This window comes from Rhinatrema bivittatum, chromosome 8 (assembly GCF_901001135.1).
Source record: "Rhinatrema bivittatum chromosome 8, aRhiBiv1.1, whole genome shotgun sequence".
NCBI classification, from domain to species: Eukaryota; Metazoa; Chordata; class Amphibia; order Gymnophiona; family Rhinatrematidae; genus Rhinatrema; species Rhinatrema bivittatum.
In genome coordinates this window covers 135,585,075-135,612,606 of record NC_042622.1, presented here as the reverse complement: position 1 = coordinate 135,612,606, position 27,532 = coordinate 135,585,075, and the positions used below count along the sequence as shown (strand labels likewise).

The following is a 27,532-nucleotide window of genomic DNA, read 5'->3' as shown; positions in this document are numbered from 1 at the left end:
AGTCTTCACACACTTCATGATTGACATTAGGAACATAAGACATGCCACACTGGGTCAGACCATTTGTTGCTGTGCCGGGGATCGCGCGCTGGCCAACTCGAACAGACGGTTGAGACGTCGAGTCCATTTTGAGACGGTAAAGACTTTCTATAATGATTTTCGCATGCCCCTGATGAAGCATTACTGCGAAACACCGGCCGTGTAGGGCTGTTCTACAGTTGCCATTAAAGAGTCTGCTGTTTACAAACTCTAAGGATCGGGGACATAAAAAACATCTATTTTCAAAGAGGATTACAGTTTTTACAAAAATGAACAAAAAGATAAAAATATAATAATTTGGCTCAAAATATGATTTTTGAATGAGTTTAATAAAATAATTTTTGTGACGGTGAATGATTAGAAGACCAATTGGTTTCCTTTGAAACAAACAATGTCAGGCTTGCTGACACTTTCACCTAGGCTTTTGAGAAAATACATTATGTGGTTCCCATTTGTTGTTACAGGTAATTGAAATCTCCCATTATTACTGCACTACCAGTTTGGTTAGCTTCCCTAATTTCTCTTTGCTTGCTCCTTCGTTTGACTACCAGTTTACTCCTTTTCCTTCACCCCTATTGGTATTTGTTGATGCTTACTATGTTTTTTCCTACTATTCTTGGCCTAGGACCATATAGTGATCTACCCCTAGAGAACCCTCCCTTTGCCCAATTTCTACTCTCATCAACATTCCATTACAACGTTTAGATGCCACCCCAGTCTCTCACACATTATCTTTGCTTCTTGTTACTGCCCACTCTAATTCTAAAAAAAAACCCCTATTATTTATGACCTTTTGTCTGATACTAAACCTGACCTGTTCTGTATTACTAATCTTAGACATCAGAGGGTGAAACAGGATGCTGGGCTTGATGGACCCTTGGTCTGACCCAGCAAGGCAATTTCTTATGTTCTTATGTTCTTCTCTATTAAACTTATGTTGTCCACCTGATTATACTTTCCACCACCTTCCTTGCACTCGCTGTCATGGAGGTGGGCACATTATTTTTCACAAACTATCTCAAACCTTTCCCTTACTTCCCTCTGATTTACCATCACCATTTGAAACTGCTTAGTATACTGTCCTCCCAACCTCCTAGCTCAGAACTGTTGCCCCCTGATTGAATATTTCTCAACATCTTTACCCCACTCCGAAAGTAATTTACATGTTGATCAGATACCTTTATCTCATGCCGCTGATCATTTCCTTAATGCCCTGTCTACATATGATTGGTTTCAATATATTTCATACCTCAACCCACAATGCAGGACACACCCTGGACTTACTTTTAATCAATCCAGCATACTTCACCCTTGAACCAAATAACTGAACTATTTCCACCATCCCATGGTCCGATCACTAGTTAATTAATGCTATTATTAAATTCACACTTTATCATCAACTCATCAATTTCCAAAAAGTTATATTAGTAAATGAAAACATCTAAATAAAATAAATAAAAATAAATAAATGTCGATCCTGACATCTTTAAAGAAGAGTTTATTCTGTTATTATCTGGCATCTCTGAACTAAACACTGACAACAAGATAAACACTTGGAATCAAGCTCTTACTGCTACCATGGATAAAATTGCTTCATTACAGAAATTCCCCTCTACTAGAACAACATGGTTCACCCATGCTCTCACATTACATAAATGAAAGCTTCAAAAACTCAAATGTAGCTGGAAAAAACATAGAACCCCATCCGCTCTTAACTTTTCAATATAGAACTTACTTCCTATAGAACTGCTGTTAACTCTACTAAAAAAGCTCAAGTGCATATAAGATGCGAATAATAACCCAAAGATATTATTCAACACAGTAAAATCCATTACAAATCAACATCTACATAGATCCAAATATCCCAACTCTAATACAACACACGATCTATGTAACTCATTTAGAATCCACTTTCAATCAAAAATTCAGAAAATAATTGTCTTATTTCCTACTAGCACAATTGTAACTCCCTCAACTATCCCAGACCATCACTGGAACGCTTTTGAAACTGTTGCCAACACTAAAATACTTCAAATCATATCTAAAATGAAGCCCTCATCATGTCCCCTCACACCCTGTCCAACTACTGTTCTCAAAATTACCAAAGATGACATTGAACCAAATATCACATGCATCATTAACTCTTCTCTTTCATCTGGTATCCTACCAGATGCTTTAAAAACTGCCTCTGTTATTCCCATACAAAAGAATCTTTCTGCCTTACACACTGACTTTAATAATTTTCATCCTGTTTCTTTACATCCATTTTTTTCGAAGATCATCGGGTCTGTAGTATTAAAACAACTCTCTGACTACTTACTTTTTAAAAATGGCGCCGGCCATCCAGTTCTCCCTCCATGTGACAGGGGCCAGTCAATGGCACGGATACCCTGTCACATTGTAAGGGCAAAGGGCCATCGGCGCCATTTTGATTAGTGGCAGCCGACGGCCTGAGAGCGGGAGATCGCTCCCGGGACCCCCACTGGACCACCAGGTACCTGTAAAAGGTTTTGGAAGGGGTGGGGGAAGCTAAGGGATTAGTTTTAAAAGGTCGGGGTGGGTTTTTTGTTTATCGGCTTGGGCGCAGCCGATTAAAAAAAAAACCCGATCGGGCCAGACCAAAAAAAAAAACACGATGTGAATTGGAACTGGAACCGATTCAGGTTCCGATTCACATCTCTAATACTAATAGCAGCACCCAGGTGCTTTTTTTTTTAAACAAAAACATCACACTGAACTAGGGAAATTTGCTGATGCTCTGTCCGCACTTCATGTCTGTTCCTGAAGTACCCAAATCATACGTTTCCCAATATTTTAGGAATGCTGCACCAACTTTATCTGTACTTTGGCACAGCCACAAAAACAAAAACAGTAAGTTGTTTCTTCCTCTTCTGAAGCGATCATTATAATCCACTAGATTTTATCTTTGCTGTTAGAAGTTTCAGTCATGGTAACGAGTCAACAAAGACTTTTGCTTCATCACCAGGGCCCATGCAATAAAATTTTAATGTGCATGTTAAATAGGTCCCCAATAAGGTTAGCATGACTGCGCTAAAATTAGCTTCTCCACACAAGTAAATGAAACATAGTAACATAGTAATGTCAGCACAAAAGGACCAAATGGTCCATCCAATCTGCCCAGCAAGCTTCTTAAGGTAGTAACTGCCACTCTATGCAGGCCACTCCCATGTTACTCTTAAGAGCAGTGTGAGGGAGTATACTGAAAATCCCTCAGACTACCTTAAAGGACCGGCACAGCAGCCTCGCCCAGTCCTCCTTAAGATTCAGACCCACAGGGAATCCTAGGTGAAGGGAGCAGCCCTTCGCCAGAGTATAAGACTACAGGGCCTAGAAGGGTTAAGCAGGCCCCAGGGAGCAGGCAGAGAGCTATTGTATGCTACGACCTGTTATGTCTAAGTACTCTGTATTACCTGAAGCTAAGGTGAGCCGCGTTGTTTGTTTTGAGTTGACTTTTCAGAACTGTGTATTTCCTGAAGCTAAGCTGAGCTGCATTGTTTGTTTATGAGTTGCCTTTTTTTTTTTTTTTTAATTGTAAATAAAGTGCACTTAAAGAACAGCCAGAGTCTGCCTCCTTTTTCTTCTGTGTCCAAGCCACAACCGCTTGAGTTACCACAGGTAGCAACTGCCGCTCTTTGAAGTTATCCCCAAGCCTTCTGATAACCCATAAACATTTCTGCCATCAATATCTTTTTTTTTACTGGGTGATTAGTTTTCTTTCAAATTCTGAAAGTGCTGCATGACATGCTTTGCTTATGGACTTGGCCCTAGAAGCAATCCTGCGCTTTTCCCCTTATGTCTGCATATCAGTACCCCAGACCATCAGGGTCCTCCGTTGTTGTTTGAATCCAATTCCTCCCCCCCCCCCCCCCCCCCCCCCCCCCACTATCTAAACAGGGAGCAATATTGCAGTTGCATTAAAAATATCAAAGCTTATTGGTTAAGGGTAGTAATGTCCATGCCTTCTGCTAAAAGTAGTAACTGATGTACCAGCATTTTACCTCCCTGCACACTTTTCTTCATTTCTGTCCCCTAGCTTTTAGTGATCCACAGAGTTTATCCCATGCCCATTTGAATTCTTTGACTGTTTTAGTCTTCATCATCTCCCTCCAGAAGGCATCCACCACCCTCTCCATGAAGAAATATCTCCTGAAGTTGGTTCTGGGTCATCCCCCCCTGGAGTTTCATTTCATGACCCCTAGTTCTAGTTTTCTTTCCAACGGAACAGGTTCAAAGTTCATGCAATATTAAAACCTTTTAGGTATCTGAAGTTTGTTTCATATTTCCCTTGCATCTCCTCTCTTCCAGGTATACATATTCAGATCCTTCAGCCTCTCCTCATAAGTCTTCCAGTGTAGACCCTACACCATTTTGGTCAACCTTCTCTGGACCACCTCCACCCTGTCTCTTTCCTTTTTGAGATATGGGCTCCAGAACTGAACAGAGTACTTCAGTACCAAGGACATGAACAAGGGCATTATCACCTCCTTTTTCTTACTGGTTATTCCTCTGGCTTTAGCTTTCACCTTGTCACATTGCTTCACCATCTTCAGATCACCAGACACTATTACCCCAAGATCCCTCTCTTGGTCCGTGCACATCAGTCTTTCACCCCCCATCACATACAGCTCTTTTAGATTACTGCATCCCAGATGCATGATTCTGCACTTTTTCCCCACCTTTTGGATGTCTTCGATGAGTTTTCTGTCCAATTTTTCTGTTTGAGTCAGTGGCCTATCGATCAGACCTGTAAAAATGGAGGCACCACCTTTTTTTTAGGATGGTCCATAATGCTTCTTTCTCAATCCTACGTCCCTTGCAATTCAGTTGCTTGGATTTTGTTTTTGACACAAAGAGCTACTCCTCCACCCTTTTCTGTCCTCTCTGTCCTTCCTTAACAAGTTATAGCCCGGGATGGCCATATCCTAATCATGAGAATCAGTGAACTATGTCTCCGTAACAGCAACAATGTCTAAGTCCGCCTCCACCATTAGGGCCTGCTGGTCTGGGATTTTGTTGCTCAAACTATGAGCAATTGTAGTCATAGCTTTCCAACTGCTCTTCCTAATCACCTTTTCTGCTTTTTTGAACTGTTTGATTTTGTTACTTTCTCTTCCCTCTTCCTTGTTTTACTTTCTCTTCACTGGCCACCTCCTGCAAAATGAGGCTTTAATCTGTGCACAATAGATCGTACAGAATGTTCTCCTTGAGAACTCAGTAATTGAGAACTCCCTGTTTCTAGGTTTGCCTGAATACTTCTTAAAACCATTACAAATATTGCAAAATGCATCTGCAAGACTCTTACTAGGAGCCAAAAAATTTTATCACATTTCTCCAGCACGAATCTCATTACACTAGTTACCAGTTCACTTCCAAATCCAATTTAAAGTACTAACTTTAATATTTAACATCATTCACTCAAACAACACTGATATGAGTGGCATATCATTACAACCTTACAATCCCCAACAATCATTAAGATCCCATAATAAGGGTTTCTGTCTGTCCGCAACATACAAAGCACACACTTGACACAGATAAGAGACCGTGCCTTTTCCATTCCTGGACCAAATCTGTGGAACTCCCTACCTGGAAGGCTACGACTGATCCCAGACAAAAAAAAAATTTAAAAAGGAGCTAAAACCATGGCTCTTCAAAAATGCATACAACCTAACCTAACTCAATTAGAAGAAAGAAGTCTCTAAATTGACACGTAATGATCTAAACAATTACATTCTCAAATAATTCCCACTCTGATACACTCATCCTAAAGTAAAGAATAATTATGCATACTCTTCATCATGAACTATGCCTTTTACTCACCGCGTCATCTACTATTCCTCTTTCAAATATCAACCTGAGAAATGAATGTATTGATCTGACCCTATGAGAACGGAGCTTCCTGTGGGAAGATGGAAGGGAAAGAGGCTAGCTTTCATTGACTGGGTTTGGAGGAGGGGGAGAAATACTTTGTGCTTGTCATCCCTTTCACTTTGGGCCAGTTGGCAGGGGTTTTCCTGAGGCACGCAGTGTGCACAGTATACTTTTTTGGAATAATATGTACGCTCCTATTGTGGACATGCCATATCAGCAATTTCTTTCCATGGATCTCAATATGCATGGCATAGCACATTAACTGCCGTTTACCATGCACATTACATTTTTAGCAAATTGCACAATAAATGTTTTTTTATTGTATAGGCCCCATTGTTTCTCATGCAACGGCTACCTTCAAAGGGAGGGTGCCTAGTGCCCCTTTTTTCTGCTAAGCATCTGAAACACACTGTGGCTTCCTTCAATACCTAGTGTCTCCTCTATGTTTATACAGTCTCTCTTTTCCACATGTAGGCCTTTCTTTCACAACTTTCTTCTCTCACACTCATTCAATTACACCTCACATTATACACACTTTCCACATGCATCTATATCCTTTTTTGACATATCACAGTGGCATTACCCAAAAAACATAACACACATTAATAGCAGAGCTATATTAGCACATATAATGCACAATAACAACTAATACAACTTAGTAGCACTAGGTCCAAAAGTTCTACTTTGAATAAGCTGCATGCAAATAGAATTTGCAATTTCAGGAAGACTATGTCGTCATGGGTGAGGAAACTAATGTCCCTTTATGTTTATTTCAAAGCACATAGTGCATATGACAAGCCACACAGGAAAGACCTTCAGCATAAAGAAATCACATTCTTGCTTTTCTATTAATGCAGTACGCATAATCCAATGCAAGAAAATTCAAAAAAAGATGCTGCCTTCATGCAACAGGTCAGATGTTAAAGACAAAAATAAGATATAGGAATGAATATGTGAAGAAAGGTAAGACCTGTTCACTCTAAATATTCAATGAGGAAAATTACAACTTTCAAAGTCCAAGCCAAGTAATTTAATTGTAATGAGAGTTCTGCTCAGTCCCCTGACATGGCCATGTTGCACCGGTGGGGCTGCACCCACAACAGTATCTAGAAGCAAAATCTATGAACAGGAACAAACAGGGGCGGATTCCTGATGACGACTGGCCTGGGGATTCGCCGCCCAGGAGATACTACATGGTCTGCCGAGTGCAGCTCTGTCACGGCCGCGCTCGGCAGACCACGTGACTAGAGTGACCGGCCCACCGGGGGATGCCCGATACCCCGATAGGCCAATCCGCCCCTGGAAACAAAAATTGTATGGCTATAAAAACAGTTAAACCAAAGAGTTGCTGTAAAGTGACAGTATTATATGATGGCTCAACCGAATAACGGTATATAAAACTCATCAAATAAATAAATAAATAAATATTAGATAAACAAAATACTTATTCACAGGCCCTAAAATGTGAAACAATTTAACATTTGTAAACAAAATAAGAAGTACACTAGAGTTGGAAATGAGAACAGCAAAAGTATAACAGAGACGATCATACATTAATGTAAGCAAGATGGTTAACGGTTAAGTATAATCGGTAGCAGCTATGGATAAGTATAATACAAGGTAAATGTGTTGCATCGGAGATGGACCCTTGGCCCAAGGTGGGGTGGACACTACCCGCAGGGCAAGCCCTACGAGTCCCCACCATCGGGAGGTAGAGCTTCGGGAGACGGAGGCCGACTAGAGCTTCGCCAGTACCAGCCCGCGTTCCCCGCAGGTTGATCCCTTGAGTGCCGGGGTCGGCTGGTCTTAGGTAGGCCTCCGTCAGATTATTCCCAGTTGGAGAGGTGGTAGTGAGCCAGGAACCTGAAGAGGTAACAGGAGAACTGCAGCGGATCCGGACTAGTCAGGGATCCACAGATCCGAGCGTCAAGAAGGGCCAGGAACAAGAACAAGTGGCGCCCGGGTAGTAGTAGGCCGGAGCCTAAGAAGGCCAAGTCCAGTAAGACACCAGAAGACAAAGGGCATCTGGGAAAGCAGTGGGTGAGGCAAGGTACGGAGGTCAAGTAGAGCGAGGGTCGAAGCCAGAGGTCAGTCCTGAGCGTGGTCCAAAGTGTAGCAAGGGTCAAAGCCAGAGGTCAATCCAAACTAGAGTAGGAAGGGACTAGGGATGAAGTCAGGGACAGGAACCAGGAATGAAGTCAGGAACAAGCAACGAGCACACGACAAGCGTGAAGACCTGTTGCCAAGGCAAGGAACTGCTATATATAGGCCCTGCCTATATATAGCAGGGCCCAGTGACATCATCATCCGGGGCCGTGGGTTGGATTCCTACCGCGGCCCCTTTAAAAGACGGCAAGGCGTGTGGCGTGCCTAGAGAACAGCGGGATGCTGGACGATGGCGTCTCCCCGCGGCACATGTGGGGAGACCTGCTGGGAGCTGGGGAGATCCATAAAGGAGCCAGAGATTGCCAAGGAGGTAGGGGAAGCTCGGGAGCGTAGGCAGCTGCCCACAGCCACAAGGGAAGATGGGCCAGGACCGGGAGCTAGTCACCGGAGGTGAGTAGACCCGGTAGTGGGCCTGCTGCGGACGGGGCACGCAGCAAAATGAAATGGAAATAAAACTGCAGGAGGCTCTAGAACTAGAATTAACTAAGCACAGGTAGGGTTAAGAATGAGAAAAATTATTTAACAGTGAATTTGACAGCTACTGGAAAAACAAGTTAGTACTACACATTGAACAAATATTGACAATTGAGTATAATTTAGATTCAAGGACTACAGGGACTTTGAACGGAACTGAATAGTACTCAGACAAGGGAAGGATTAACAAAAAATTGTAATTAATACATAACAAGGATTTTAATTTTTAAATAATAAACGTTATGAGCATGTGAGCATGGTGTAAAACAAGTGGAAAAAGCAGAGGGAAAGGAAATACATATGTGTAATTTAATTTGTAAAAGAAAATAAATAGTGCCATGTATATAATTACCGAAAGGAGGCAAAATATTGAAAACAAGATACAAGCAGCACTGAGGCTTACATACTTCAGCTGAAGAGGGCTTAAAGGGGTGAAAAGCCAGGGGCCGGCCAGCACAGCTCAGCGTGGCAGGAGAAGCAGCTGAGGAATAAAGGTGTGGATAAAAATAAATACCAAATAAAAAGAAGTGTAAGATGAATGTCAAATCGGAGATAAAGACATGCTTCTAATTGGAAATAAACAGTGCTAAAACAAGGACAGAAATAAAGAGAGCATCAATGAAAAAAATTATTTTAAATAAAAGGGCAAGCGCTGTGGGGGGGGGTCAGCATAATATAAAGTGAGTAGAAACTGTGGAGTAAGTGAGGAGGACATTAATATGTGAAATATACCCGGGGCAAAACTAAAAAGGATGTTCAAATGGCACAGAAACCTATACATACCTAAACTGAAGACAGGAGAAATTTTAAAGCGGCAGATCGCCAAGGGTTGGTGGTGCAAAGCGGTGGGAAAAATGGCTGAGGAATAAAATGCAATTAAAAGTCAGAAACAAATAAAAAAGTGTAAAGTGAATATCAGATCAGAAATAGGGACATACCTCTTATTGAAAGGGATTTAAACTTAAAAAAGGTTGCCTATTTGAGGCAGAAAAGACATTTATGATGCTTAGCACATCTACAAGAGAAAAGAACAATTAAAATGGAATACCGAAGTCAAGAAAGGGTAGTGAAGTCAGGAGGCACTTACTTTAATGCACTGTGTACTGCAACATGCGTGCACTGTCTAGCAGTGCAATGACTGTTGCATGAGAATTATATGCTGAAAACAGGCACTAAGAATATTGACCAGACAGATAGGGAATCACATGATCAAAAGTAGCCAATCTGGCATGGAGAACTAGAAAGGGAGTTTCTAAATGTAGAATGAGTAGAGAAAAGGAACCTTGAAGAAGTCAGAAAAAATGATGCCATTCAATGTCTTTGCTGAGCCCAAAAGGAGAGAGAGAAAATGCAGCTCAAATATCCACTGTTGTTCATGGCAAAGGAGGTGGGATGAGATATCACTTCCTCTAATAGAGAAAAACCTAAGGTCATGTACAATGTGTGAAAATTCCTGTCAATGAGAAACAAGGAGTGCCTCTAAACAGCCCGTGCGCAAGCATGAGCGATGTTCAATAATTCTGATACGCAGCATCCTTAAGTTTTCCCAACATAGAGGGGCAGATGACGCCTGTAGAGCAGCAACTGGACTAGTGTCTCATATAGTATGTTTTAGCTAAAGAGTGATGTGCAAAGGAAGAAAGACAGCAAAAAGGGACATACAGAGCACTGTTGGCAAAGGTAGTGACCTAGTAGTTGGTGTGATGTCATAGAGATCTGGAGTTCTGAAGAAACCAGACGATCATGTAGATTATAGCCTCTGTGGAAAGAAAAGCGAGGAGGAGGAGAATAGAATATAGGGTGGGGGCAAAGAATAGGCCAATGTTTGCTGATAGTAGAGCATACTATAGATACCAGATTTGAAAAGAGAAGGACTCAAGTTAATATGTGAGAGGCCTAGTCAGCCCTGGGGATGAACAACAGCTCTCTATTAACTTATAAGGCACGTTTGAAAGCATGCCTGATGACCACAGGATAATCCCTAGCTTTAAAATGGGCAATCATATTTGTAGCTTTAGAGATGAAATCCTCCCGAGTGGAACACAGCCGTCTGAGTCTAAAAAATTGTCCCACTGGGATATTATCCCTCAATGGACATGGATGGTGGCTCACATAATGAGAAGCGTGTTTTGGTCTGTAGACTTTCGGAAGATGGAAGTTACAAAGGACTAATTTGACACCATTACTAAGAAATTTGAGAAGAGTGAATATGGACTCGAACTGCAAATGGGGACTACAACTGAAACACAGAAACCTAGAAATGATGGCAGAAAAAGAACAAACAGTCCATCCAGTCTGCCCAGCAAATCATAAAACGAAAAACTGTATGTCGGTACCTTTCCAAATCATAAAGATATCATCCATGTAAAGAAGTCCCAGGGGGAAAAAATGTTTAAAGGAGGATGAATATATATAGGTGGATTCAAAATGAGATGTATAGAGGCAAGCGATGGAGGGTGGCACTCATTGTATAGAGGCAAGCGATGGAGGGTGGCACTCATTGCAGTACCTCCGACCAGTTGATAGTATGTATCAAGAAAGACAAAATAATTCTGTGTAAGAGCCAGACATGTGAGAGTTACCAGGAAGGATGTAGGAACCCAGCAAGAGGGTAGATACCACAATAATGGCAACTTCCTCAGGAATATTAGAATATAAAGTTACTACATCCAAAGTAATCAGGAAAAAAGGATGAGGAAGAAAAGATACTGTTTCCAATATAGTAATGATATGGCTAGTATCACGTACATGTGAGGTGATCTGGGACATGAACGGACGAAGAAACATCAACAAATTTTGATAGTGGTTCCAAAATAGAGTTAATGCTGGCTACAACAGGACAGCCAGTGACTAATGGACTTTAGGGAGGATATAAAAGGTGGCAACTACTGGATGTTTTTCTGTAAGGAAGGAAGTTGCACAAGATGTAAGAAAAGTGCTTTCCTGCATGAGGGAGGAAATTGTGGAAGCAAGTGCAGTAATGGGATCACCTGATAGGGGCCTATAATACTAGGAGTCAGATAATTGTTAACCTCTGTGATTAGGCTAAGAGGTCTAAAATGACAATGCCACCTCCATTATTGGCTAGGTTAATGACAATGTTAGGATCAGTTGATAAAGATCGCATTGCAAGACATTCTGCCTTGGAGAGATTAAAATGTTGGTGAGCAGGGATAGACTCAAGATGTGAAAGGTCTGGCATAATAGCATTTTCAAATGCTGCAATTTGGGGGTCCCAGTGGGCACCAACTAGATCTCTTAGAAACAACAGTTGGATCCGGAGGAGAACATGTTGTGGTGGAAGATAAGAACAATTTCAGCTTAAGTAGGCGCTGGGTCTCCTTGAGTCAGATCCATCACACCTCATTGAGCTCATTGCTAAATACATCAACACGGACGCCCCAGCTATCATCTTGGGAGACTTCAACCTCCACATTAACTCGACTCCTCTCTCCTCCAATTGCGAAGCCCTACTATCTTCCTTCAAAGCCATGTGTTTCAATCAAATTATCAACAGTCCCACGCACAAAGCTGGTCACACATTGGATCTCATCTTCATATATTCAGGCCTCACCCAAACGTCCCCACCATAGGCTCCCCAATCCTTTGGTCTGACCATTGGCTGATCACTACTGACCTCGCGATCTCGGAAAACATAGCCCCCCCCTCCCCAAAACAACAATCCACTTCAGGAAATCCTGCTCCTTGGACGACCTAAGTACCCACCTTTCAACAGAACTAGTTAACCTCGCGCTGTCTGATGCAAATTCGGCCCTTGTCTCCTGGTTCAACATCACTAACAAAGTGGCAGATAAAATATGCCCCCTAACGACAAAAGATTTAAGAACAACAAACCCTGGTTCACACCAGAACTGAAAAAATTCAAACAAGACCTAAGACGCAAAGAACACTTATGGCGCAGGAATCCCTCCGCAACCTCTTTATTGACCTTCAAAACAGCCATGCACAACTACAGAAACATTATCCTCCGCATAAAGAGAGATTTCTATGCCCGCAAAATTCATAACTTCTTCTTCGACGCCAAGGCATTGTTCTCTTACGTCGCAGATATTACACAGTCGGCCTCCCCTGCCATCCCAGACGACCAAGCCCAATTTCAATTCTTTGACAAAAAAATCTCCAATCTCATAGCACCTCTCACCTCCGCCAAGATCCAGCCACCTCCCCCTTACACCCCCAACAACTGCCAGAAAGCAATATTTGATTCATTCGAACCCACTTCTCCCTTCAAAATAGAAATCATGCTAAAGAAGATGAAACCCTCTTCTCAGCCGATGAATCCCATCCCCTTAAAACTACTGATCAGCATCCCAGAAACAATTTCTAAACCACTCGCAGAAATTATCAACTGTTTTCTATCACAAGGATTAGTACCAGATTCTCTAAAACTCGCCTCTGTTAAACCATTACTAAAGAAACCCAATCTGAATCCTTCTGATCCTGCTAACTTTCGACCCATCGCCAACCTCCCATTTATTGCCAAACTCATGGAGAAAACTGTCAACAACCAGCTCTCAGATTACCTTGACGAACACAAGATCCTCACCCCAGCTCAGTTTGGATTCCATAAATCGCTGAATACTGAATCCCTTTTAATCTCGCTCACGGACAGTATCCTCTTGGGCCTTGATAAAAAAACAACTTTTCTGCTGGTGTTGCTCAATATTTCAGCAGCTTTCAACACTGTGAATCACTCCATTCTCATCAACCGTCTATCAGACATCGGCATATCAGGAACAGCCCTCAATTGGTTCAAGTCCTTCCTCTGCAATAGGAGCTTCAAGGTCAGAATAAGTAACAAAGTATCTCCCCCCGTCAGGTCAACTCTTGGTGTCCCGCAAGGATCCTCTCTCTCCCCTACTCTTTTTAACATCTATCTCCTCCCTCTCTGCCAACTCCTCACAAATCTAAAGGTAACGCACTTCATTTACGCCGATGATATGCAGATCCTCATTCCTGTGACTGAATCTATCTCCAAAACCCTCAACTTCTGGAACGGTTGCCTACAGTCCATCAACCTCCTCCTCACCAGCCTTAACTTAGTACTTAACACTGCCAAAACTGAACTCCTGCTCATCTCTCAGGATGACAAAGATCTGGCAGTCAGCAACCTCCTTTTGCCACACACGACCTCCATCACCCATGTGAGAGACCTCAGCGTAACTCTGGATAACAATCTGAACCTAAAAAAATTTATCAATAACACAACAAAGGAATGTTTCTACAAACTACAAATCCTAAAAAAACTGAAACCCCTCCTACACTCACATGACTTCCGCACGGTACTCCAAGCCATCATACTCTCAAAAATAGACTACTTCAATGCCCTCCTTCTCGGCCTTCCCGGGAATACCACCAGACCCCTACAGATGCTACAGAACTCTGCCGCAAGGATCCTGACCAACACCAACAGAGGACAGCATGTGACCCCTGTCCTCAAAAAGTTACACTGGCTCCCCATTAAATTCAGAATCCTCCACAAAGTACTAACGCTGATACACAAGACCATTCATATGCAGACCACTCTCAATCTAAATATCCCTCTTTGACCTTACACGTCCTCCAGACCAATCAGAACAGCGTACAAAGGTACCCTCTATGCACCCCCCTACCAAGTCCTCTCTCAGGAAACGCGCTCTCTCCACTGCCGGGCCTGCACAATGGAACTCTCTCCCCCCTGACCTTCGCCAAGAATCATGCCAGCGGACGTTCAAGAAAAAGCTTAAGACGTGGCTTTTCAGACAAGTCTTTCCCTAAAGAACTGAAGCCATGACCTTCCTCTACTGTTAATCGCTCATTACTCTATGGTTTTATGTTTATATGCTGTTAAATGTGCAATAATCAATTGTTTTCTGTTTATATGCTGTCTATATGATTATCAACTACCTCCACCATTATTTCGTGACCATCCTTTCTTTTTTGATGTTAAACCCTGTTTAAAACCACCCTGTTTGATGTATTTCTAACCTTGGTTCAATGTAAACCAACGTGATATGTCTTTTCAGGAACGTCGGTATAGAAAAGCCTTTAAATAAATAAATAAATAAATAAATAAATAAATGATATACAAGTACATGTGTGAAAGGCGTCATATGAGACTGAAGGCACAAAAGACAATCCACATTTTAGAACCTGTAACTCATAAGAGGAGGTCTGTTGGATAGGTTGAAGATTGGCAGAGTATAATTACTATTATTTATTGCCATGGATTCATCATTCGTTGCTGATAGGACCGTGTGATGCAAACAGGACGTTCCGGACTGCATTGGTGAGTATGGCCACGAGGCCAAAGGTGCTGTTGTGGGGCCATAAACTGCTGCTGATCTAAAAAAGGAGCTGTAAAGTCCAAGGTAGAGGAAGATGTAGGAGCGGAAGGATATTGTTCTTCACCCAAGGAGTTGTCCAAAGAGGACTGATTGAAGGTGATCTGTTTACGTTTTGAGCATTGAGGAGACATCCAAGGGTAAATAGACCCTTTTGAATAGTCTGTGGCATCCCGTTGGAACTTCTTACATTTGTTAGCTTTAACATCAGAATTAATCTTCTCAAGATTATCCTTATCAATAGCTGCCACCGAAATACTTAATATATTTCATATTTGATATTTATTTATTTATATACCATCATTCTGAAATTAACAATCATGACTGTTTACAATAAAAAACATTGTATAAAACCTAAAATTAAATACATTCAAATACAAAATGGTTTATTTATATTTAAAACAAAATAGCTACAATAAAAAAATATTTTTTGTTGTTTCTTCCAACCTGCAACTTCTGTTTGTCTTAGTCAGCATATGTTAAACTAAACATCCATGTCTTAAGATCTTTTTGCAATTTCTTGCTATCTTTCTGTACACGTAGATCAACCAGCATTGTGTTCCAAAGTTTTGGTCCAGAAGTTGAGAGTGCCCTTTCTCTGACTTCACTTAAATGTGCACCATGCACTATTGGAATTTGGAGTAGGCAATCAGCCATTCTGAGTTATTGTTATAGATCAATTGTGAAAGATGGCAAGTACTTTATATTATGACCTAAATTTAATTGGCAACCAGTGTAATGACCTTAAAATAGAAGTAATATGGTCGTATTTTTTATTACCTGATAGTATTCTAGCTGTTGCATTTGTAACAACTGAAGTGGATAGATTGTGTTTGTGGGTAAACTGTCCTAAAGTTATCATGTAAGAGAAGAGGCTTTGGACATTTTTAAGATATATAACTTGAAATTACCATTTTTTATCTTTTGGCTAATTTGTTTTTTCATTGACTGATTGCTGTCAATTACAATGCTTAGGTCATAGCCATGATCACTTAATTCTAATTTTTTTCTGATCACTCATTGTTGCTGTTGGTATTGGGGATATAACTGGAATTTTCCTGTTTAATAGGATTATTTCTGTCTTTTGTGTATTTATGACTAATCTCATAGGTTTCAATAATTGCTTAACTGATGTAAAATATATCTCAATTTTAGTGAGTTATCCATCTTGCTTATTTCACACATTTATTCCTATATCTTGTCACTTTGTGTGTGAACCTTTTACTCCACCAACATCCACTGCAAAGGCAAAAATAAACCTTCCTAGACTCAAGATAAGCTATCAAAAGAAGAACAAGGCACCACCTCTATGGGGGAACATTTTTGCTGGCCAGAACTCTGTATTGATTACCTTATGGTCAGGATACTAGACAGGAACTTCAAAACTACCCAAGAATGCAAAGCATTTGAAATCTAAATGATCAAGCAGATGACATCTGAAGAAGGGACTTATGAGGGCTTGAAGACTCACAAACATTATCATCTTTGTATAATTTTTATGTTAGTCCAATAAACATTATCACAGCCTGCAAAGGAAACACCAAAACATGAGAGTGAAAGTCTTGGAACAGACTGGTGAGTCCTACCTTCTTGGCTGTCAAAATGGTTCTCCATGGAATTAGGATCATTGCTAAGGGACTCCAGATGATGTTGGAGGGACTGCAATTCCTCCTCCAGGTTTGGACGATCAGGATCAAAGAGATTACTTTTTTCCACCACTTCATTGATTCGTTCCAACAGTTGAGTGACCCTGGGTAAGGAGAGGGTATGAATGACAATATAGACCACATTAACCATTAAATGAACCAGCTTGCAAATGAAGTTTTAAGAACATAAGAACATAAGAAATTGCCATGCTGGGTCAGACCAAGGGTCCATCAAACCCAGCATCCTGTTTCCAACAGAGGCCAAACCAGGCCACAAGAACCTGGCAATTACCCAAACACTAAGAAGATCCCATGCTACTGATGCAATTAATCACTAACCAACCTCTTTCCCTTCTCAAAAATACTCCAACTAGAACATACAAGGGAATGTTTACTCGGTGGTAATCTTGTACGGAGGTTATTCAATGAGGGTAACCGATTTGCAGTTATCCTCTCATGAACCTCCGTCTATTATTAAATTGAACAATATCTCACGAATATCTCAAGCACAATAGGCGTCGCTCGTGAGACAAAAGAAGCTACACACAAGTTTACTACACGCTGTGAACCCAGTATCGGACACAGCATACTCTCCCATAGTCCCTGAAGCAGGCACACTGTGCCGAAACATGGCCCGTGTCGGACAAGCAGCTCCGTACCCATAAAACACCGCAGAGGCGACGTCCCGATAAGTATGAAACAAGATACTAGTGGGGCGGAAAAGCAGCAGGGGAGAAGGGATTTTTAGAAAAATTGGAAACTTCAAAAAATTAATAAAAAGAGTTCGTGAGATATTGTTCAATTTAATAAAAGAATAATAGACGGAGGTTCATGAGAGGATAACTGCAAATCGGTTACCCTCATTGAATAACCTCCGTACAAGATTACCACCGAGTAAACATTCCCTTGCATGTTCTAGTTGGAGTACTGATGCAATTAATAGCAGTGGCTATTCCCTAAGTAAACTTGATTAATAGCCGTTAATGGACTTCTCCTCCAAGAACTTATTCAAACCTTTTTTGAACCCAGCTACACTATTTATTTGTTTATTTATTTGAGTTTTTTTCTATACCGGCATTCACGGAGTTCGTATCATGTCGGTTTACATAAAACAAGGGGTGATCAATAAATTATAAACGTACATAACTATAACATGAGAGTATACATTTGCAAAATATAACAAATTATAACAAGTGCGCAGAAAAAAGCAGTTACAATAAAACAAGGATGGTTCTAACTGGGAGTTGAAGAAGAGGATGATAGAAGTTTAACAAGAAGTTTAACAAGAAGTAGAACGTGCAGTGGTTGGTAAGTCTGTATCAGTTTAGTGGGTGATAATCAGTCTTGCTGTGTTTGGTGGGAGAGCATCAGTCAGGATCCGGAAAGGCTTTCTTGAACAGCCATGTCTTAAGTCTCTTTCTGAAGGTTGGAAGACATGGTTCCTGTCGTAATTCTAAGGGGATTGAGTTCCATAGTGGGGGACCTGCTGTAGAGAAGGCCCTGTCTCTCAGTGTTATATGTTGGGTGGTATTGGCGTGTGGTACCTGTAGATATTCTCTGTACGCTTCTCTGGTGGGTCTGTTGGAGAAAACTGCACTAACCACATCCTCTGGCAACAAATTCCAGAGCTTTATTGTGCGTTGAAGTGAAAAAGAATTTTCTCTGATTAGTCTTAAATGTGCTACTTGCTAACTTCATGGAATGTCCCCTAGTCCTTCTATTATTCAAAAGTGTAAATAACTGAGTCACATCTACTCGTTCAAGACCTCTCCTAATCTTAAAGACCTCTATCACATCCCTCCTCAGCCATCTCTTCTCCAAGCTGAACAGCCCTAACCTCTTCAGCCTTTCCTAATAGGGGAGCTGTTCCATCCCCTTTATCATTTTGGTTGCCCTTCTCTGTACCTTCTCCATCGCGACCAGAATTGTACACAGTACTCAAGGTGCAGTCTCACCAAGGAGCGATATAGAGGCATTATGACATTTTGCGTTCTATTAACCATTCCCTTCCTAATAATTCCTAACATTCTGTTTGCTTTTTTGACTGCTGCAGCACACTGAGCCAACGATTTTAAAGTATTATCCACTATGATGCCTAGATCTTTTTCTTGGGTGGTAGCTCCTAATATGGAACCTAACATCGTGTAACTACAGCAAGGGTTATTTTTCCCTATATGCAACACCTTGCACTTGTCCACATTAAATTTCATCTGCCATTTGGATGCCCAATCTTCCAGTCTCGCAAGGCCCTCCTGTAATGTATCACAGTCTGCTTGTGATTTAACTACTCTGAATAATTTTGTATCATCCGCGAATTTGATAACCTCACTCGTCGTATTCCTTTCCAGATCATTAATATATATATGAAAAGCACCGGTCCAAGTACAGATCCCTGAGGCACTCCACTGTTTACCCTTTTCCACTGAGAAAACTGACCATTTAATCCTACTCTCTGTTTCCTGTCTTTTAACCAGTTTGTAATCCATGAAAGTACATCACCTCCTATCCCATGACATTTTAGTTTTCGTAGAAGCCTCTCATAAGGGACTTTGTCAAATGCCTTCTGAAAATCCAAATACACAACATCTACCAGTTCACCTTTAGCCACATGTTTATTAACCCCTTCAAAAAAATGAAGCAGATTTGTTAGGCAAGACTTCCCTTGGGTAAATCCATGTTGACTGTGTTCCATTAAATCATGTCTTTCTATATGCTCTACGATTTTGATCTTGAGAATAGTTTCCACTATTTTTCCCAGCACTGAAGTCAGGCTCACTTGTCTATAGTTACCCGGATCGCCCCTGGTGCCTTTTTTAAATATTGGGGTTACATTGGCCACCCTCCAGTCTTCAGGTACAATGGATGATTTTAATGATAGGTTACAAATTTTAACTAATAGATCAGAAATTTCATTTTTGAGTTCCTTCAGTACCCTAGGATGCATACCATCCAGTCCAGGTGATTTGCTCCTCTTTAGTTTGTCAATCTGGCTTACTATATCTTCCAGGTTCACAGTGATTTCGTTCAGTTCGTCTAACTCATCACCCCTGAAAACCATCTCCGGAACTGGTATCTCCCCAACATCCTCATTAGTAAACACAGAGGCAAAGAATTAATTTAGTCTTTCTGCAATGGCCTTATCTTCCCTAAGAGCCCCTTTAACCCCACGGTCATCTAATGGTCCAACTGACTCCCTCACAGGTTTCTTGCTTTGGATATATTTTAAAAAGTTTTTATGAGTTTTTGCCTCTATGGCCAACTTCATTTCAAATTCTCTCTTCGCCTGTCTTATCAATGTTTTACACTTAACTTGACAAGGCAGAACAGAAGGTGCCACTAGTAATTTAAATATATGAGCCCTAATGATATAGAACTGCAACAAGAGGAACACTAAAGGAACAATAACTGCTGCTAATGCCAAAAAGCTAGATCTTGATTGGGCAATTATCCAGAGCACAAAAAAAATCCCCATAGGCACGGTATCCTGATCAAAAGGTCAAGAGGCCAGTACTGAAAAACAAAGAAAGCTGTACATTATACCTCAGGCACCATAACAGGGCTGTGTGGGTGGTGGGAAGGGTTACTGGATAAGACAGGGGATATAGCATGTCCAGTCTTGACCATAGTAGCAAAGCTATTGGGGGGGGGGGGGGCAGCAGTAAATTCAGGATAGGCCTCAGGCACTATAGCAGAGCCATTGAAAAGTGAGAGGACACTGGAGTGGGACAGAAGGTTAGATCGCGAACACAATAAAAGAATTGGGGGGGGGGGGGCACTGCAGGGACTAGAGCAGGTCAAGAATAAGATGCTTTGCCAGAACTGGACATTTACCTAGACTAGGGTAGCAAGAGTCAATGCAGATCCAGATTTTGGTTTCCTGGTAGGACTACAGAAGAGAGCTTTTAAATCCATGACACTACATAGCAACAAACTAATATAAATGGTCATCAATTTCTTTAAAGAAAAACGGATGAGTGCATCAGTGTATTAGACAGGAATTCAATGACTTAGGTTCTGAGTAGTTTAGGAAGAGCAGATAGATGTGATGGAGATCAGTAACAGATCTGAGACTTGTAGGGCAGTTAGCAATCTAGCATCTTAATTTATTGCTGCATTCTTGGTTTAGATTTAGATTTACTCTGCTGGGTGAGGAGTGGTTTTTACACTTCTCTTCGCTCTGCTGTTTTGAGGGCTGGATTTAAAATTGGGGTGCCCATAGCTAAATGGGGTGGTCCCCCGCACCCAAGGCTAGCAAATATGCCAAGGACACAGAACTGGCCAGATCCTTCCTTTTCTTGATGTCCCCACTCTTACGTCATAGTTGCAGTGCCACTTCTTATAGAGTGGCATCAGCCCCACAACAGCAGCAACTCCAACAAGAAAATTCAGGATGGGGCTTATGAATCATTACCCGCTGACAAGCCCTATGGTGGCCCCAACCCTTCACATGGGTTTCTATGGAACTGGAAGCTTTTATGAGGAGAGGACAGGGCCACTGCTGGACCTTTCAAGCACACGAGGGCTTTAAGGCCCCATGCTGAGTTTTATTGTCAGAGTTGCTGCCACAGTGGAATTGGCACTGTGGCAGCAGCAACAGGCCTCGATGACGGCATGGCAGCACTGGCACTCTGGCACCTGTGAAAATTTGGCACTGGAGACAGTTGTCTATGTCTGAATCTGGGCCTGTTAGCTGTAACCATATCTATCCTCTTGCTTCCTTGATCCTCTGTGCCCATGAGACATGCCATCACTGCGTAAGAGGCAGCATGGAGCTGTGTGGTCCCTACCTCATTTTACCTCTCCCTTCACTTCAGTGCAAGCAAAGTGCAACTCCCCCGTAACTCTCCCCAGACACAGTGAAAGCAGGGCAGCCAGTGCAGTGTAACAGATGCTAAGTTCAGACAAGGCTCAGCACATTATATAGCCCTCTAAAGAGACCTCGGAAGTAGGAGAGAAGCATTCAGATAATCAACTCTTCACACAAGGAGTGGCCCCCAAACTATGGCCCTGTCATCCAGCTTCCAGCAGCAATGGCAGAAAGAGCTTGATCCAGTCCAGAGTAGTGATGACAACAGGAGCTTGATCTGGCCTCAAGTGATGGCGGTGGGAGTGCATTCTACCACTATCACCAGTTCAGATACTTGAAATCAGAAGTGTAAATGGCAGCGAGTCAGAGTGGTGTGGACATGGCATGCTGGTGCAAGGCCACCACCGACTGGCTGCATTATGCACTGCTGGCATTAGTGCTGCTTGTGTAGGTGTAGCCATTTGGGCCAATGACAGGGAGAGGAGCTGCAGGACAGCCTTAAGGAGTTTTCAGCCACAATGGAAGGTGGAGCAGGCCATGGTGAGAAAGGCACAGGTGGTACTGAGTTTGGGTTTTGCAGGGCTGCCAGAGAAAGCCAAGTAAGGAGGTTGGTTCCTGGAACTCCCAACCCTGCTGTCATCTCTTTGTATCACAATAAAGTCACAAATATACTATGGTACTTTTCAATTAGGCATACCCTCATTTATGGGCTGATGCACACTTCCGCCTACCGGCGTTTTTTGCTTTTAGGTACAACTGCCAACTTGGCTGCCCGTTTAAAGTACGATCATAGGGTTACCCATTTTTTTAAAGAAAAGTCCATATATTTACGCCGCACAGATTAAGCGCTACATGGAAAATTTTTTTTTTCTTTTTTTCTACTTTTTTACCGCCCTTTTGGTCTTTTTTTCTTTTTTCCTTTTTTCAAATTTTCAAACAAGTCTCTTTGTTCAACTTTTTGTTAAAAAGAGTAAATCCACTTATCTTTTCAGTGGACTAGCAGTAGTCCCGAAAGCTCAACTGCACGCCGCTTTGCTAGCTTGCCCCGCTTTGCTAGCTTGCCCCGGGCTTCCTGCAGAAGCCCTGCCTTCATCATCCTGATCTCACTTGCCTGTTCATGTTGGAGGGACCTTATTGAACCAGTATTCCCCTAAAGGGGTCCTCTACCCTTGCTCATTCTTCTAAAAAAAATTCTCCCCAGCTGAATGCAACTACGGCATCGGAGATAGGGTTCTTCTTGCAATCAAACTAGCACTTGAGTAGTGGCACCACTGGCTAGAAGGTGCTCAACATCATACTACCATCTACACTGATCATAAGAATTTGCAGTACCTCCATCACGCTCGATGACTGAATGCACAACAGACTCACTGGTCCCTGTTTTTTGTATGCTTTGATTTTGAACTGAAGTATCACCTGGCTCATAAAAACATCCGGCAGAAGCACTCTTTCACTCATTCCAGGTGGAGGACATCAAAGAACCTCCTGAAAAAATACTTAGAAACCAGCCACCAACATTCTAGACAATCTGCTAAAGGACATCCATACCCTATGTTCCATGAAACCGAGACACTCGAGGTGGGGGGGAGGAATTTAAGAGTGGGGATACTGTTGGTTTCGGCAGCTTGTGGTCCTCTCCCACAAGCTGCTACACTTCCCATCTGCAGGAGTCCCCAGTACTGGGGCAGGCCCCCCGGAAGAGCACACGGCAGACCATCACACCCGACAAGGCCCAACGCGCCACAAGCGGAAGATGCCGCCAACTCCAACAAGGCTGCCCCTAGGCACATCTGTGCCTGACTTGCCTTAATCCCCCATGGCGCCCCCTGATAACATCAGGAGGCTCTGCCTAAAAAAGGTTTCCTTGGCAGCATTTCCTTGCCTCGGCAATGGATCATCTACCTCCTCGGTAGAGTTGTTGGCACAGCCAGAGTCCTGCCTTCAGTTACATCCACAGTTTGTCTTCGGCCCCAGCCATGGCCACAGTTCATCTTCAGCCTCAGCCACAGTTAGTCTTCACCCTCAGCCTCAGCCAGTCTTCACCCTCAGCCACATGCTTGTCTTCAGTCTTCATCCACTGCAACGTGTAGCCACCTTTTTGCCATTGGCCCACTTCACCTCCTGTTGCCCTTTTCCTCATCCTCTCTTCATCAGAGACATTCTCCTAAGATCTGCTAGCCCCGGAATCCAAGGGCTCAACCTGCAGGGAAAGGGGCTGATAAAGGTGAAGCTCCAGTCTGTCTCTGCTCCGCCCCTGCCAGTCGGCAGTGAGGATGTCCTGGGCCTTCCCAGTAGATGGCATCAACTTCACTCCAACACAAGGGTCCACAACTCCAAACAGGTTTTGTACATATTGCCTGTTTAATTCCTTCTTTTGAGATGAGAGCTCTGGTCAAGTGAGTTTGGACTTGATGTTCCATTGTGTCGGGGGGTCCAGATAATATATGAGGACCTACTTCACCAATATTAAAAACGGCTTGTTTTGATGCAGTGCTTAGTCTTCTTTTTTGGGCACTATGTATTGGTTATTTTTCTGGACAGCACAGGCTTTTACTATGCTTCCTTTTACTCATCAGGCTTTTGCGCTAACAGCTCTGGTTACTTACAATCCAGACCTTAGGTCTCAGCATTTTGGCTATTCAAGACCCAATATTTCAACTTGTTGATGTACTTAACTTTCACATCTCGGCTAGTGTTTGCATGCGCTTCTAACCCACAAACAGGATTTCACAATGTTTGCTTTCAGAGTGCATTCTCATTGCCTGGGCTACATGCACAGCTCTTTGTGAGGGAGGAGCCTTTCACCACAGCATAAGACCTCAGGACTGCCGCTTATTTCTATTCTTATAAAAGACTGTGTATTGCCTGCACTCTTTTGAGATTAAGGTGAACTGCTGCACTGTTTATTTTTGTTTGCATTTCTTGTCCTGAAATGAAAGCCGATGGCCTTTTTGTTTGTTTAATTTCACTGTAAATAAAGAGCACTGAGCACTGTAGCCAGAGTCTACTGGTTGTTTCCTCTGGCTGTACCCAAGCCAATGACCACTCAAGCTACCACACTCTTACTATGCTGGTTTTTTGTTTTTCAACTTTTATGGACAGATCAGTTACACTTATTGAGATTCGGGATCAATGCAGCAAATGCTTGTCAGACTTCCTTTCAGTTATTTATGCTCACCATCGTACAGTGAGCATAACTATCTAAAAGTCTTCTGTGGTGCCAGACTTTTCTATGTGGTGCTTGGGTTTTTTCATTCTGCTGTCCAACTAAACTTACACTGATTAGTACCTCCTTTTAGGTTCCGATGGCTATCCCACTAAGAGTATACGGGTCTGATAAGATACATTAGGCAAGGCAATGAAGCAGCAACTTAATACTTGGATGGTAGTCGACCCATTGCTAAGGCGAGGAATGAGTGTCAACATCTTTTATATAGGTCCTGTTGTCTGATATCATCAGGTACTACAACTCTTTTCCCACCATAAGTCCTTTAAATTGCACAAGTCCCATGTACTCATCTCTTAGTGCATTGGAAGGAAAAAGAAGAAGCAGCATTAACTAGCTGAAAGATGGAAGAGTAACATTGCACCAGGAAACCAGTCAGAAGCCTGGATGAGTGCTTTTTCCTGGGCTGTCAGTTGGCTGTGACCGATCCTGGGCTTTGGGTTCTGAGAGTTGATGTCATTGGAAGCAGGATGCCAAGGGGATGGTGCGTTGAGACTTGTGCTCCCGCATCCTCTCCTGAGTCTGTGGTCTATATGTCTGGTCAGAGCAATGAGACCGTCTAGTGAAGTAGAAAGTTCCCGGCTGCAAGCTCGTCTTTATGCAGCCTGCTAGGCCTTGCAGGAATATGGCCTTGAGGCTATCTTTGCCCCAGTTCAGTTCCAAGGCAAGCATTCTAAACTCAATGACATACGCTGAAAGGATACAAAAAACAGGGAGTATTATAACCCCTCTGTATAAAGGTCAATACTATCCCACAATAACAGAGGTAACCAATAATTAATCCAATATTATTCATAAAATATTTATTACAATATGTTCCTACATATAAAGACTAACAAAAATTTATCAAATGTTTAATACCTATTTTCAACATACAATCTTGCTGCAAAAAATCAGCATAATTATGAAACGACCCAAATACATCAAGTGTACATTGTTACCCCAACAGCAGAACAACACACCTACCCCTCATACAGCTTAAAAAAAAAATCATAACCACACTTCACATACATACACATCCACACCCACACAATTTACATTCTAAAACACTAGCAAAAAATGCAACTTCCCAATTAACCAGATTAAAAATAGTTACATATAAAGACCCAATTCAACAAACTACATGCAACTATACCAACTATTCCCAACAAGGACCCTCGTTTCACCCATAAGGGCTTCTTCAGGGGATACTCTTCACACAATTGTCACCCTTACAGTGAGGATATGAGGGGTAGGTGTGTTGTTCTGCTGTTCGGGTAACAATATACACTTGATGTATTTGGGATGTTTCATAACTATGCTTATGTTTTTGTGACAAGATTGTATATTGAAAATAGGTATTAAAAATTAAAAATATATTTTTATTAGTCTTTATATATAGGAACATATTGTAATAAATATTTTATGAACAATACTGGAATAATTGGTAACCTCTGTTATTGTGGAATAATACTCTGAAAGGGTCCAGACACCCTGGCAGATCTGTAGCGGGTCGGAGGCTTGGGTGGTATTCCTTCCTGGTTCATTAAAAATGAACTTCCCTCACCATCAAAAATGGAGAAAGCTAGCCAGGTTCTGAAGTATGGGATCTTTGCATTCCCAAGGAGGGGAAGTCCATACCAAGGTAGTGCCATTCAAGAGAGAGATTTTGGTCCGGTTTTCAGGGAACATCGCAGCCTGTAGCTGGAAGTGCATCTGGCACTGGTTGATAAAGCCACAGCATTGTCTAGGCCCCCCCATGAAACGTGGGGGTGGCAGTATCTGCGGTAGGGGTCAGGTGGTGGCCAGTGGTACTTGAGGAAGTGGAGTCGGTCTTGGTGTGGGTTGCTGCCTCAGGATATCCACTGTGACAGCCAAAGTCTCCAGGGCTGCGGTGACCTGATTAAGCATCTGTTGCTGCTCCTATAGGTGCTGCGCCAAACCCGAAATTGCTTGTAGTGAAGCTTGGGCTTCTCAGCAAACTGTCAGAGTTGTGGACCCAGCGGTAAGGTTGATGCCGCCTACTGGGAAGGCCTAGTAGGTCCTCACTGCCAACAGGCAGAAGATGATGCCGAGACTTGATTGAAACTTTGGCTTTACCAGCCCCTTTCCCCTGGGGTTGAGCCTTTTGGTGGCCCAGCTGGCTAGCCTAAAGACCTGGCTTCTTAATCAAGATGTTACGTGGTTGATATTGAAAAGGGAACAAGTGGATATGGTTAGTCTCGCCATGCTCCCTTTCTTACCTTCGGGCTCCCCTCTTTGCCAACAGGTATGTTAGACTAGCCCTATTTTGCTGCATACTCTACAGATTTGGTAGCAGATACTGAAATTCCTGAAGGTTAGATTAGAGGCCCTTTCTCCCATTGTGCCAATCTGTGCAAACTCTCTTCTCTTTGGCTGCACCTTCCTTCCTGTCTTCAAAGAGTAGACGGCTAAAGGCTTGGTTTTTATAGCTCAACTGTGGGAAGAATGTGGTTTTCAGATATTACAGAACTTTGAGGAGGAGTACGAGCTTAACCTAGGTTCCTACTCTTTCTATATGCAACTGTTCCAGGTCTTAGAAGGCCATTTTGACCTGACTAAGCCTCTCCATCCTCTAAATGAGATAGAAGCTTTTTTCAATAGATCCAGAGGCTTTCTCTAAAGGTATCACTATAATTTACCAAGGAATCCTTACTGCTAAATTTGGATTGGACACCCCTTCCTCCTTAATTGATGCTTGGAATGCAGACTTGGGTATAACTCTAAATTCTAATGCTTGGAAGACTATTTGGTCCTCTGCCTTTTATAGTTCTATAGGTGTAAGACATGTAGAGCTTATGGTTAAACTGCTCCATAGAACACATCATACTCCCAGTTTTTATACAAAACTCCTCTCTGATGTAGACCCTGCTTGCTGGAAGAGTATATATGGACATATGTGGTGGTACTGTCAGGGGGGTCCAGTATTTATGGTCAC

At 42.3% G+C, this 27,532-nt stretch overlaps 1 protein-coding gene across 3 annotated transcripts in view; it reads right to left on the bottom strand.

Annotated features, from left to right (window-relative positions):
• ABCA2 (ATP binding cassette subfamily A member 2) overlaps positions 1 to 27,532 on the bottom strand; it is a 382,666-nt gene that overhangs the window by 191,134 nt on the left and 164,000 nt on the right. For all 3 annotated transcript variants that reach the window (XM_029612786.1, XM_029612783.1, XM_029612787.1), the window contains exon 4: positions 16,502 to 16,665. In XM_029612786.1, the coding sequence (XP_029468646.1) occupies positions 16,502 to 16,665 (164 nt within the window). The remainder of the gene's footprint in view (positions 1 to 16,501; positions 16,666 to 27,532) is intronic.